This window comes from Diaphorina citri, unplaced genomic scaffold, assembly GCF_000475195.1.
Source record: "Diaphorina citri unplaced genomic scaffold, Diaci psyllid genome assembly version 1.1 scaffold2648, whole genome shotgun sequence".
Classification (NCBI taxonomy): Eukaryota; Metazoa; Arthropoda; class Insecta; order Hemiptera; family Psyllidae; genus Diaphorina; species Diaphorina citri.
Window position 1 is genome coordinate 7,279 of NW_007380065.1, and position 13,802 is coordinate 21,080.

Below are 13,802 nucleotides of genomic sequence, written 5' to 3' on the forward strand. Positions count from 1 at the left end.
GGAATTGGAATACACAATCAAGAAAAAGAAGTTAGAATATCTGGGACACATTCTCCGTGGGCCAAAGTACAAGTTGCTGAATGTGATTCTGGAAGGAAAGATTGAAGGAAGACGAGGCAGAGGCAGAAGAAGAAAGTCATGGGGGAGAAATCTGAGAGACTGGTATGGGTGTGCTGATCAAGAAGAATTGATGAGGATTGCGAGAAACAAAGACGAGATTGCCATCATGATTTCCATCCTCCGATAGGAGAGGAACCTGAAGAAGAAGAAGAAGAAGAAGAAGGTCTGTCAGACAGTCTGAGTGGCGGGAATCAGGTAGCTTTAGGTCGTTGGTCTCGCAATTCGTGGGATGCAGCACCTGTTGTTGATGATTTGATCACGCATCTCTTTGGCATCGACAAGTCCTCTAGCTAGACCTAGAGAGAAGGGTTTTTTTTTTTTTCAAGTTACCTACTGGATAGTTGCAAAAGTGTTCCTGGATTGTTGAGAATCAATGTTTCTGATGAAAATGTTGCTGGTGTCTGGCGTTTACTAGGCTTTAATACAAGCATTTTATTTATTTTAATTTACCTACTACTTACTGCCAGGGCCATTTGAAGCCTAGAAGACTTTTTGCCTCGCTAATTTTGCCTCGCCAAACTGTTCTGTCTTGTGCGTCTTCTTCCGTCATGTTGATTTTTGCCATGTCTCTCTTGATCTGGTCTTTCCATCTCTTATTTAAATTTAGGTTCAATTTATTTAGGACGTGTAATACAAACTTATTATGAGAGGAGCAAATGCATGAGAAATAAAATGGTGGCTGGTAACTATACCTTATAAGTTTTCCCCAGTACCTTCTTACTTTCCGTGTCCAATGTCACCAAACCAATGCCATTAGAGTTAGAGTCAGCCTAGTTAGCTTAGTTGGTAGTGCGTCTGCCTTGTAAGCGCTAGGCCGTGGGTTCGATTCCCGCCCGGGGCGCGAGTTTAACGACTGATTGTGGCCCCAGCCTTTAGACATTCATCGAAGAAAATTCAGACAAACTTTTTTTTAAGAGGTTTGACAGAGGGAACTGTCACTGCTATGGTCTTATCGTCCCGAAATCGAAGAGAGAAGGAAGACAGGATAGGAGAAAGCCAGCCGTTCCGGGAACGAACATTATCCCATCAGGATAAAATCCGCCCCGGGCGGGAATCGAACCCGCGGCCTAGCGCTTACAAGGCAGACGCACTACCAACTAAGCTAACTAGGCTGACTCTAACTCTAATGGCATTGGTTTGGTGACATTGGACACGGAAAGTAAGAAGGTACTGGGGAAAACTTATAAGGTATAGTTACCAGCCACCATTTTATTTCTCATGCATTTGCTCCTCTCATGTCTCCATTAAACTAGTCACAAAACTTCCGAAGAAAATCCCAATCTAAATTCAATTCAGGCAAAGTCAAAACACAAGAATCACTACAACACAAACTACACCTCTCGACTCTCACAAAAATGCTTTAAATTGACAGCAAATGTTATAAACCATCGTAGAACTTACGAAGTTATTGAATCAACCTGGAATCTGGAATAACAATTCAAAATACGTTTACAACTCACAGAACTTGTTATCGCTGAAAAGTTAAAGCGAACTATTCGGTGTTCCGAAAGTTCATCTACCATTAATAGTAGGACTGGACACTGAAGGACTGAAGTCAACTAAGAACGCGTAGACTGAAATTAACTAAGGAATCTAAGAACAGAAATAGGAAACATTTGATTTTATTTATTATGGGACTGGTTGCTCCTCTCCCAAGAGAGTATGCAATTAACACTGCGACCTCTGTAGATCTATTGTGATCAGTATTTTTTCCCCTGCCCAAGCTGCTATACCCTGGCCTTGATGGAACCTAGAAGTACCCTCATTGGTATATTTCAACCTCCCCAGTTTCTCTAAAATTCACCTGTAGCACCTCTAAAGAGTCTGCACACTCAGGTTTATTCCAGAGAAAATCTGTGAGTTCATCTACTATCCCATTAAGAGGATACCAAGAGGTGCCTAGGCCAGAGAGCTACTTGGGGCCCCCGAACTGAAGGGGTCTAATGAGGGATGAGGGGTTTGATAGGTCTGTTATCCCAAGGCCTTGATGTAACCTAGAAGTACCCTCACTGGTATATTTCAACCTCCCCAGTTTCTCTAAAATTCACCTGTAGCACCTCTAAAGAGTCCGCACACTCAGGTTTATTCCAGAGAAAATCTGTGAGTTCATCTACTATCCCATTAAGAGGATACCAAGAGGTGTCATCGAGGCCAGAGAGCTAGTTCAGGGCCCCTAAATCGTAGGGGTCTGATGAGGGATATTCAGGTACATAATTATGTCGTTGTACCCTACTTCCTGAGACGGACTTGACCATAGTCCCATTCAGGTACCCTCAAAAGAGCCAGTGTTATTGTCTGTGGCTTGACAGGACTGGGTTTGTCTCAGTTTTACGTCCTCCAGCTAGACAAGGCTGACTACCTAAGTCTTTAGTGATTACCCTCCATTGGGCGATAGATTGCTTCTAAATGTACATATATGTACAGTAATATACTAAAAATATTGGCAAATAATTTGAAGAATCCACTCCTCCCCAATCGATAAGTCACTGTTCGCATTCTTGCCCCCCCCCCTTCTCCCTGAAATCATGGATACGGACCTTCTGTGTGTCATGCTGGGTTATTGTTTTCATTTCAGGTTTCATGGTTGCTATCCTGTGTGATACAGACACGGCAGCCACATTCATGGGACTGGGCACGTTCTTCCCTCTGGCTATGCTTAGTGGTAAGTGCGAAAAACACCCTGTATTTATTATTTTTATTTTCACCGCCGTTTTCGTTTCGTAGGAATCAAACAACGGCTATATTAGACTCGTGTGGTCTGTGTCGTAGCATGCCCGTCCCGTAGTATGCCTCTCATCAGATGGGCGAGAAGAGACACAATACCTCCTGTTTAGTTGCTGGGTCAACACGAGAACACCGTGACAGTATGGTGCTACGGTTTTCTCAACAAAATACACTTTTTTTTCTTTTTTTTTTTTTAAAGAGGTTTGACAGAGGGAACTGTAACTGCTAAGGTCTTATCGTCCCGAAATCGAAGAGAGAAGAAATACAGGATAGGAAAAAGCCAGCCGTTCCGAGAACGAACATTATCCCATCAGGATAAAATCCGCCACGGGCGGGAATCGAACCCGCGACCTAGCGCTTACAAGGCAGACGCGCTACCAACCAAGCTAACTAGCTGGCAAATATACCTTTAAATAATTTATTTTCTATGACTACTGTCTCCTAACAACCGCTTCTCTCCCCCGCAGGTATGATCTGGCCTCTGGAAGGTATGCATTGGATCCTTCGCTCAGTGGGCTGGGCTCTGCCTCTCACGCTTCCGACCGAGGCATTCCGTGGCATATCCGCGCGGAACTGGCCCGTCACGCATCCTACCGTTTATAAGGGCTTCTTGTCTTCTCTCGGCTGGATAACAAAGATAAATAAATTCATAAAGTTTCTTCTTGGAAGTCAAAATACAAGACTATTAAATTTGTTGAATGGAAAATGGAAAAATATTTTCTATAACTTTCATTGTCTGAAATTAAGTTGTTTGTAAAAAAAAATCACAATGAAAGAAAATCAATGTTTCGTTAAAATTCTATTAAAGCGCCTTTTAAAGCCTACTTAAAGTACCGAAAAAAATCACAATGAAAATTAAAGGTCCTTTTAAAGCTTTAAAAAAATGCCTGGACCTAATGGTAAATATAGGTACTTAGAAACCTTTTAAATACATAATCTAATCTTTGAAACAAACCAGCTGAATTGTAGGTAAATCTAATATTTTTCCTAACATACCGTAAATCGGGGTAACATTGACTCCTGAGAGACAATGATACCCCAGTTTACCGTGTTTATAGAAAGAACAAAGAAAGAAAACGTTTCCCTAAAAACTACAAAATGGCCGCCATACGAAAATAAAATGAAATAGTTCAACTTGAAAATGTGGAAATAGTAGATACCTAGGTTAAAAAATAATAATAATTAACAAAATAAAATGATAATAGAATATTTAAACATAATGCCTCTCGAAAATAGTGCAAGGGTAGGTTTTATCCCAATAAAACTCAGGGTTCAAGGAACATAGCACCTGGAACAGGTACACCTAGGTAAATTATTTCACCATAATCAAAATGTACCTACGAACCCACTTCAGTTTACAAGGGTCAAAATATTTACGTTAATATGTACCTCAGCACTATTTTTGAGCGGCAGTAAAGTAAAATGTTTGATCACACTAGAGACATTCGATTAAAAATTAATTTGACAAGCAAAAAATTCCTTTGTATGGATAGATTGACCAATGTCCATGATTGTGGATAAATCCTTTTTTACATAAGTGAAGCTAGCCCTAAATTTACAGCAGCTTTTTTGAAGGTTAGAATTTCTATAACGAGTATACTTTAGCGTTTGTTTATTTACTACAAGACTACCTATACATGTCCACAATAATTGAGGACATTGGTCATTGTTTACGTCTGTCAAAATTTGATTGGTATTCTATGACTACAGAGGAGATGTCCACAATTGTGGACATTGGCAATGAGGAGACTATAATTATGTAGATGTAGGTATTCGTTATAGTTCTATTTTTCCTCACGGTAAACGCGCGTTGTCCTTTCGGAAACTCAGACGTTTTTCAATCTTCTGAAACTCACGCTGAAACTCCTACAGTGCTCAAACTCATTTCCCCTCTTTTGGTGTGCCATGATATCGCTTGTACTAAACCATAGGAAATCCGCCATCTTGAACAGGGAAAATCGTTTCCTTTTCCGAAAGGGAAATACAGAAATACATAATAATAATAATAGTGCTTATTTATACTGCTCGCATAGGACTGAAAAGTCCCTTTACTCCAGCAGTAGACTACTACTATTATTGTGCTAGACCTTGATCATGATCCGTGTATCAGAATCATATTACCTGCGTCTGAAACTCTGGATCTTATCTAGGCAGGTCCTAACTCTTTTTTATTAATAACGCTATCTGACTTTGATGGGTAGAAACATTAAAGATACCTCAACCTGATAAAATTATACCTACCTATGTAGATGTAGGTATTCGTTATAGTTCTATTTTTCCTTACGGTAAACGCGCGTTGTCCTTTTGGAAACTCAGACGTTTTCCAATCTTCTGAAACTCACACTGAAACTCCTACAGTGCTCAAACTCATTTCCCCTCTTTTGGTGTGACTTAGTATCGCTTGTACTAAACCACAGGAAATCCGCCATCTTGAAGAAGGGAAATCGTTTCCTTTCCCAAAATTAAAATACATCTTATTTATCTAAGACAATTTCAACTCTTTTAAAGGAAAATGTGGGAATTCGTTTCATGGTTTTTCCCTTCTTAGGTACCTAATAATTCTAATATGATGGGTACAGGACCTTCAGAGTATTCCAATCTTTATCCAATTCTGTCAAATGTCAAACCTACGTAGTTGCTGGAAGTTGCTGAATGAGTCAGCATCTTTCTACACAAATGGAGAGGCCATTGTCAGGTGACGCGGGGACGTAAATATGGCAATTTTGTCCTTAGAACTCCGGAGGGGATCTTTCTTATCTTAAAATAAAATAGGTACACACCTAACAGTATGTGGTCTTAGGAACCCCGGAAGTGGCTTCTGAAGCTTGTTTCCCCTCTTTTGGCGTGGTAGCGCCGCGCCTGTATTTGAACCATAGGAAATTCAAGATGGCGGAAAATACAACTAAGCTGTGCTTAAAAGTACATGGAATCCACCACTGGGTTTCACGTCAATTGGATTTCAATACGGAAGAGAATCTGGGTGCTTTATCTGATTGTAGAAACATGTACACCTAGGTAAATTATTTCACCGTAATCAAATGTACCTACGAACCCACTTCAATTTACAAGGGTCAAAATATTTATGTTAATATGTACCTCAGCACTATTTTTGAGCGGCAGTAAAGTAAAATGTTTGATCACACTAGAGACATTCGATTAAAAATTAATTTGACGGTGTTAAAATAATGTTTAAGAAAGTAATAGGAAGACCTCAGAGGGATTAGGGTAAGTGTACCATTTATTCGCCCACCTAAAAAACGTACCATTTATTGGCCTACCTGTACCATACGCCACATAAGTCTGAACTGGCTGATTGTAGATAAATATATCTATTGATGATAATTATGTTAACTACATTATTCTATGATTTAAACTACATTAATATGACGAATGAGAATATCGAGAGCAAGCGATGTGAGTTCCAAATTTTCACTTCGCCAGCCTAGTTAGCTTGGAGGGTATCGCGTCTGCTTTGTATGCGCTAGGTCACGGGTTCGATTCTCGCCCCTGGTGGATTTTTCAAATCTTATCAGGGGGCACGGTTGGTCCAGTGGTAACGCTCATGCTTGCCATGCAGAAGGTCCCGGGTTCGAATCCCACCATCGACTAAAATTTGTACTCGTTTTTCGATTGCAAATATTTCAACGGGTTACTTTCTGGTGTTCTCGTGTTGACCCAGCACCTAAATGGGAAGTATTGTGTCTCTTCTCGCCCATCTGATGAGAGGCATACTACGGGATGGACATGCTACGACACAGGCCACATGCGTCTAATGTAGCAGTTGCCCCATTAGGATAAAATCCAGCCCGGGCGGGAATCGAACTCGCGGCCTAGCGAGACAAACTTTTGTGTCATGTATTGTGGTTCACAATTTCTATAAACGCCTGATAAATATATTACCCATGCAATGTGCAACATTTGAAACGAAAGTCCTTTATCATGACGAGTACCTATTTCATGACCCCATTCTATTGACATTATTTACCTAGGTATTTATTTAGTTTAGTAGATATATATACCAATGTACCTACTTTTACTCATTTATCTACAGGTGCCTATGAAAATAAAGTAAACGTTTTGTTCTATACGTACGTACTTGGACATTGTTCTAATTTCACATTTTTACTTTCTATTATTTCTAGCTATTTTTTTCTCCTTTTTTTTTTTAATTTTAAAATTTTACTAACAACCAGTGGCTCTGTCTGGCTGGGAGACTTAAACAGGGAGTTTTTTTTTTTTTTTTTTAAGAGGTTTGAAAGAGGGAACTGTAACTGCTATGGTCTTATCGTCCCGAAATCGAAGAGAGAAGGAAGACAGGATAGGAGATAGCCAGCCGTTCCGAGAACGAACACTATCCCATCAGGATAAAATCCGCCCCGGGCGGGAATCGAACCTGCGGCCTAGCGCTTACAAGGCAGACGCACTACCAACTAAGCTAACTAGGCTGGCAAACAGGGAGTAGACCAGCCTGAATCCCACTTACAAAGGAAATAGTTTTAGAAGGACAAGGACTCTGCTTGTAAGGTAAACCCACCGTCACTAAAAATAACTGTGGAGAGACTGTACGACCTCAGCAGGTACAGTTTCCTCTACCAGCCAAGTTAGCATGGTTGATAGCGCGTCTGCCTTATAAGCGCTAGGCCGCGGGTTCGATTCCCGCCCGGGGCGGATTTTATCCTGCCTAACTCAATAAACATGTTTCGTACTCATTTTGCATTGATCCGCTGTTATAGGACCAAATCCGTTATAGATACCACTAAGTCCGTCGACGTAGGACCAAATCCTGTATAATGACCGCTGATATCCGTCGTTATATGACCAAATCCTGTATAATTAATGACCACTGTGAATGACCGTCTTCGTAGGACCAAATTTAATTCTGTATAATGACAGCTGATATCCGTCTTTGTAGGACCAAATCTTGTATAATGACCGCTGGTATCCGTCATTTTAGGACCAAATCCGTTAAAAATATCATTGAATCCGTCTTCGTAGATTGAATCCATCGGCGAAGGACCAAATATCGTGTAATGGACGGCAGAATACGTCAGGGCAATGTCGTCCAACTCTACAAGTGCGTGACGCCAGGTCTACAAGTGCATGACGACAGGTCTACAAGTGCGTGACGATAATCTCGTCGTCGATGTCGTCTCGTATTGTAGGACCAAATCTTGTATAATGACCGCTGGTATCCGTCATTTTAGGACCAAATCCGTTAAAAATATCATTGAATCCGTCTTCGTAGATTGAATCCATCGGCGAAGGACCAAATATCGTGTAATGGACGGCAGAATACGTCAGGGCAATGTCGTCCAAGTCTACAAGTGCGTGACGATAATCTCGTCGTCGATGTCGTCTCGTTCGTCGTCTGTTTCTTCGACAACCTGGGCGGCCTTAGCTTCAGCGGCGGCAATGGCGGCGGCCTTCGGGTCCTCTGCGAGTCGCTTTTGGCGGCGCGCCTTCATCATGTGCCGCACCTGGGGGATGAAAAACAAGTGTCTTGTGTTAGGGAAAGCCTTTAATTTGTGACTGAAAGGGTCTTGTGTTAGAGGAACCCTTGATTCGCGACTGAAAGCGTTAATAGAATGGCTGGCTGCTTTTAAAACCGGACATTACGAGTATTATCGTAAACTTATTTCTTATCCTGCTTGAATAAAAAAGGGCATTTTTACGACCCAACGTTCAGTAATACGTCAACGCCTTTTTTTTACTTTTAGTATAGGTATGTAATTTTATCCACCTAACGACTGAAAGCGTTAATAGAATGGCTGGCTGCTTTTAAAACCGGACATTACGAGTATTATCGTAAACTTATTTCTTATCCTGCTTGAATGAAAAAGGGCATTTTTACAACCCAACGTTCAGTAATACGTCAACGCCTTTTTTTTACTTTTAGTATAGGTATGTAATTTTATGCCAAGGTCTTGAGTCCCAGGCTTCTGACCCAAGTCTCGAACCTTTTACTGTTCAGCGACTGGAACCTTTTAGTTCAACCCAATTCAAAATTCAACTCATTTGGCTTCACCAGGTCATTTTCGACTTGGTCCGACTTCTAGATTAACCCACTCGATCCCACCGGATCGAACCTTTTACTGTTCAGCGACTGGAACCTTTTAGTTTAACCCAATTCAAAATTCAACTCATTTGGCTTCACCAGGTCATTTTCGACTTGGTCCGACTTCTAGATTAACCCACTCGATCCCACCGGCTCGAACCTTTTACTGTTCAGCGACTGGAACCTTTTAGTTTAACCCAATTCAAATTTCAACTCATTTGCCTTCACCAGGTCATTTTCGACTTGGTCCGACTTCTAGATTAACCCACTCGATCCCACCGGGTCGTCTTTGCCCCGCTTACCTCAACGATGACATATCCGCAGAACCCAGTCACCAGGACCACGCCCATCACATAGAGCTTCATGCGCGCGCACAGATGCGTACTGTAGGCGTACGCAATCACGAAGCCCACAGACTCCCAGAGGCGGAAATTGGAGAATGCCGCCTCTTTGTTCCGCCGAAACAGAGTTCCGTAGAGACCTGCGGAAAATAGAAGAGGAAAACGCTTATAGGTTATAGAAAACCGCTAATATGTTATAGGAAAACGCTTATAGGTTATAGAAAAACTCTTATAGGGTATATGTAGAAAAACGCTTATAGGTTATAGAAAAAGCTCATGTTGGGATAAAAATAGGTTCCTTTAAAACTCCCCGCCCCCTCTTTGAAAAGTCAGCTAATGAATCTGTAAGGCCGTGAAGTCACGGGGAGTCAGAAAGATGTACCTAGCTACCTACTATACCTAGTTCAAAGTTTTCCCGTAATATTGGAGATAAAATCGTTACGTCACGTGATGTGATAGTAGTGTGGCTGTTCCAAACAAAAATTGCCGGGAAATAAGCAACCCAATCTCCGATCGTGTATTTACATTAGTTATTAGTATGTTAAGGCGGTCTCTTCTTGATCCCTCGCGTAACGCGTCCATTTTTGTTTAGGAATATTGCATTGCCCTATCATTTAAATTAAAAAAAGCACTAAATATGACATTTACATTAAATATGAAAACATGATAGTTACCGTTGACCTGGGTCTGCCACACAGGCGGTCTCTTCTTGATCCCTCGCGGAACGCGTGCATTTTTGTTTAGGAAATTAGGACTATTGCATTGCCTTATCATTTAAATTAAAAAAAGCACTAAATATGACATTTACATTAAATATGAAAACATGATAGTTACCGTTGACCTGGACGCTTATAGGTTATAGAAAAACGCTTATAGATTATAGAAAAACGCTGATAAGTTATAGGAAAACGCTTATAGGTCATAGAAAAACGCTCATAGGTTATAGAAAAACGCTTATAGGTTGTAGAAAAAGCTCATGTTGGGATAAAAATAGGTTCTTTTAAAACTCCCCGCCCCCTCTTTGAAAAGTCAGCTAATGAATCTGTAAGGCCGTGAAGTCACGGGGAGTTAGAAAGATGTACCTAGCTACCTACTACCTATTTCAAAGTTTTCCCGTAATATTGTAGATAAAATCGTTCAGGACAGTCACACTGCCATCACGTTACATCACGTGATGTGATAGTAGTGTGGCTGTTCCAAACAAAAATTGCCGGGAAATAAGCAACCCAATCTCCGGTCGTGTATTTACATTAGTTATTAGTATGTTATGGCGGTTTTTTCTTGATCCCTCGCGTAACGCGTCCATTTTTGTTTAGGACTGTTGCATTGCCTTATCATTTAAATTAAAAAAAGCACTAAATATGACATTTACATTAAATATGAAAACATGATAGTTACCGTTGACCTGGGTCTGCCACACCGCGTCTCCCACCCCCCACAGACCGGAGATGGTGAAGAAAATCTTCGGGTTGTTCGGATGAGGTCGCCACACCACCAGAATCCAGATGAGGCAGCAGTGCACGATGAACCCTAACGCCATGAGGGGGGAGCGGCCGATAAACTTCATGAGGGTCCCGAACAGGAGGGAGCAGATAGCGTTGACCACTCCGAAGCAGATCATTACGTAGCCCACCGAGGAGACTCCTAGGGCGCACGAGATGTAGGCCTGCAACAGAGAGGGGGAAATTTATGTTGTAACTCAAATGACGAAACGTGTGACTGTGGGGAAATAGAAGACGAGGCCCACCTACTTGTATGTAACAACCTGCACTCAAAGTAATCTCTATTCGTGCAGCCCCGCAGCCATAGCAGTTGCAGAATTCTAGAGGTTCACCATGCTGAATTCATTTATGTGATTAAAAATGTTGTCATTTTTTAGAATATATCTACTCGACACTTGGGAATTTAAAATCAAGAGAGAAAATGATAACAAGACCAGCCTAAAAGTCCCGCGACTACACTCTCAATTCTGCCACACCGCGTCTCCCACCCCCCACAGACCGGAGATGGTGAAGAAAATCTTCGGGTTGTTCGGATGAGGTCGCCACACCACCAGAATCCAGATGAGGCAGCAGTGCACGATGAACCCTAACGCCATGAGGGGGGAGCGGCCGATAAACTTCATGAGGGTCCCGAACAGGAGGGAGCAGATAGCGTTGACCACTCCGAAGCAGATCATTACGTAGCCCACCGAGGAGACTCCTAGGGCGCATGAGATGTAGGCCTGCAACAGAGAGGGGGAAATTTATGTTGTAACTCAAATGACGAAACCGACTCAGGACGGGAGTGACCCGTTGTAAAGTTAACCTAAGGAAGTGGGGCTACACAGATGAGGACAGATGTGATTGTGGGTCAATGGGGCAGACCTTAGTCAACATTCGGCGACCTTTTGGTGGAAAAAAATTACAAAAGGATTTTTACGACAAATTGAACATTCATAAACGATTCATGAACATTGATGTGATGACCAAGACACAAAAATTCATGTGACTGTGGGGAAATAGAAGACGAGGCCCACCTACTTGTATGTAACAACCTGCACTCAAAGATCACCTCTAAGTATTCGTGCAGCCCCGCAGCCGTAGCAGTTGCACAATTCTAGAGGTTCACATGCTGAATTCATTTATATGATTAAAAAAATGTTGTCACTTTTAAGAATAATGATGCTTTTAAGGATATATCTACTCGACACTTGGGAATTTAAAATCAAGAGAGAAAATGATAACAAGACCAGCCTAAAAGTCCCGCGACTACACTCTCAATATACGGGGCAGACCTTAGTCAATATTCGACGACCTTTTGGTGGCAAAAAATTACAAAAGGATTTTTACGACAAATTGAACATTCATAAACGATTCATGAACATTGATGTGATGACCAAGACACAAAAATTCAATCGACGTGGAACAACTACAGCTACGCTATAACAGTGTGTAGCTAATGGCTATCATGTTTTCGATGTCGGTCGACCAACGCACCTAATGTGGACGTGTTTCAAGCCTTGTTGATCGACTGTAGTGAGTATAGTGTAAACGCACCCTTGTGCCTAAAGTTCCAAGGCGGATAATAAGTTTACGACCAGAATGTACACCTTTGACGTGGAACAACTTCAACTACAGCTACGCTATAACAGTGTGTAGCTAATGGCTATCATGTTTTCGATGTCGGTCGACCAACACACCTAATGTGGACGTGTTTCAAGCCTTGTCGATCGACTGTAGTGAGTATAGTGTAAACGCACCCTTGTGCCTAAAGTTCCAAGGCGGATAATAAGTTTACGACCAGAATGTACACCTTAGGTCTAGATTCAAGCGTCTGGTACTCAATTAATATGAGAGGAGAGGACATTGAACCCGCGACTTCCAGCACTGTAGGACTTACTCATGCTCAAATTATGCCAGCTACTCATGCTCAAATTATGCCAGCTACTCATGCTCAAATTATGCCAGCTACTCATGCTCAAATTATGCCAGCTACTCATGCTCAGACCGGCTGAGCGTTTGACAGACATAGGTCTCAAGATTTTTCCGCCAGACACGTCCAACTTCGGACGGTCTGAGCATGAATGGCTAGAATCAGGTGTATTTTAACCGATATGTATTTGATTCTTACCTGAGTAAAGTCACCCATTTCTTACCCGAGTAAAAGTCACCCATTTACTCTGGATCTTATCTAGGCAGGTCCTAACTCTTTTTTATTAATAACGCTATCTAACTTTGATGGGTAGGAATAGGATAAAAATTCTATCTGACTTTAATGGGTAGAAACATTAAAGATACCTCAACCTGATAAAATTATACCTACCTATGTAGATGTAGGTATTAGTTATAGTTCTATTTTTCCTTACGGTAAACGCGCCTTGTCCTTTCGGAATCGGAAACTCAGACGTTTTTCAATCTTCTGAAACTCATACTGAAACTCCTACAGTGTTGAAACTCATTTCCTCTCTTTTGGTGTGCCATGATATCGCTTGTACTAAACCATAGGAAATCCGCCATCTTGAACAGGGAAAATCGTTTCCTTTTCCGAAAGGGAAATACAGAAATACACAATACACCTCTTCTAAGACGATTTTCCCTCTTTTAAAGGAAAATGTGGGAATTCGTTTAGTGGGTTTTCCTTTTTAACCTAATGATTCTCATATGATGGGTACAAGACCTTCAGAGTATTCCAATCTTTATCAAATTCTGTCAAATGTCAAACCTACATAGTTGCTGGAAGTTGCTGAATGAGTCAGCATCTTTCTACACAAATGGAGAGGCCATTGTCAGGTGACGCGGGGATGTAAATATGGCAATTTTGTCCTTAGAACTCCGGAGGGGATCTTTCTTATCTTAAAACTAAAATCATATAGGTTACACACCTAACAGTATGTGGTCTTAGGAACCCCGGAAGTGGCTTCTGAAGCTTGTTTCCCCTCTTTTGACGTGGTAGCGCCGCGCCTGTATTTGAACCATAGGAAATTCAAGATGGCGGAAAATACAACTAAAGGTACGGTTTCCTAGCGACGTGTTTTTTGCGTCGTGGTTGACGTGATACGCTGAGCGTTTCACGTCGGGCAC

At 41.6% G+C, this 13,802-nt stretch overlaps 2 protein-coding genes across 2 annotated transcripts in view; one reads left to right on the top strand and one right to left on the bottom strand.

The window, feature by feature from the left end:
- The window catches only part of LOC103519290 (ABC transporter G family member 23-like), a gene marked incomplete at its 5' end in the record, with an annotated part of 11,952 nt that extends 7,177 nt beyond the window's left edge, over nt 1-4,775 (top strand). Inside the window, 3 exons of the mRNA XM_008484372.1 lie at nt 2,696-2,782; nt 3,312-3,467; nt 4,717-4,775. Of these exons, the coding sequence (XP_008482594.1) occupies nt 2,696-2,782; nt 3,312-3,467; nt 4,717-4,775 (302 nt within the window). The remainder of the gene's footprint in view (nt 1-2,695; nt 2,783-3,311; nt 3,468-4,716) is intronic.
- A 3,238-nt stretch (nt 4,776-8,013) lies between these two features.
- LOC103519288 (UNC93-like protein) overlaps nt 8,014-13,802 on the bottom strand; it is a 15,786-nt gene continuing 9,997 nt past the window's right edge. The window contains exons 2-4 of the mRNA XM_026830845.1: nt 10,639-10,906; nt 9,202-9,380; nt 8,014-8,321 (exon numbers count right to left, since the gene is read on the bottom strand). Of these exons, the coding sequence (XP_026686646.1) occupies nt 8,163-8,321; nt 9,202-9,380; nt 10,639-10,906 (606 nt within the window). The 3' untranslated portion in view covers nt 8,014-8,162. The remainder of the gene's footprint in view (nt 8,322-9,201; nt 9,381-10,638; nt 10,907-13,802) is intronic.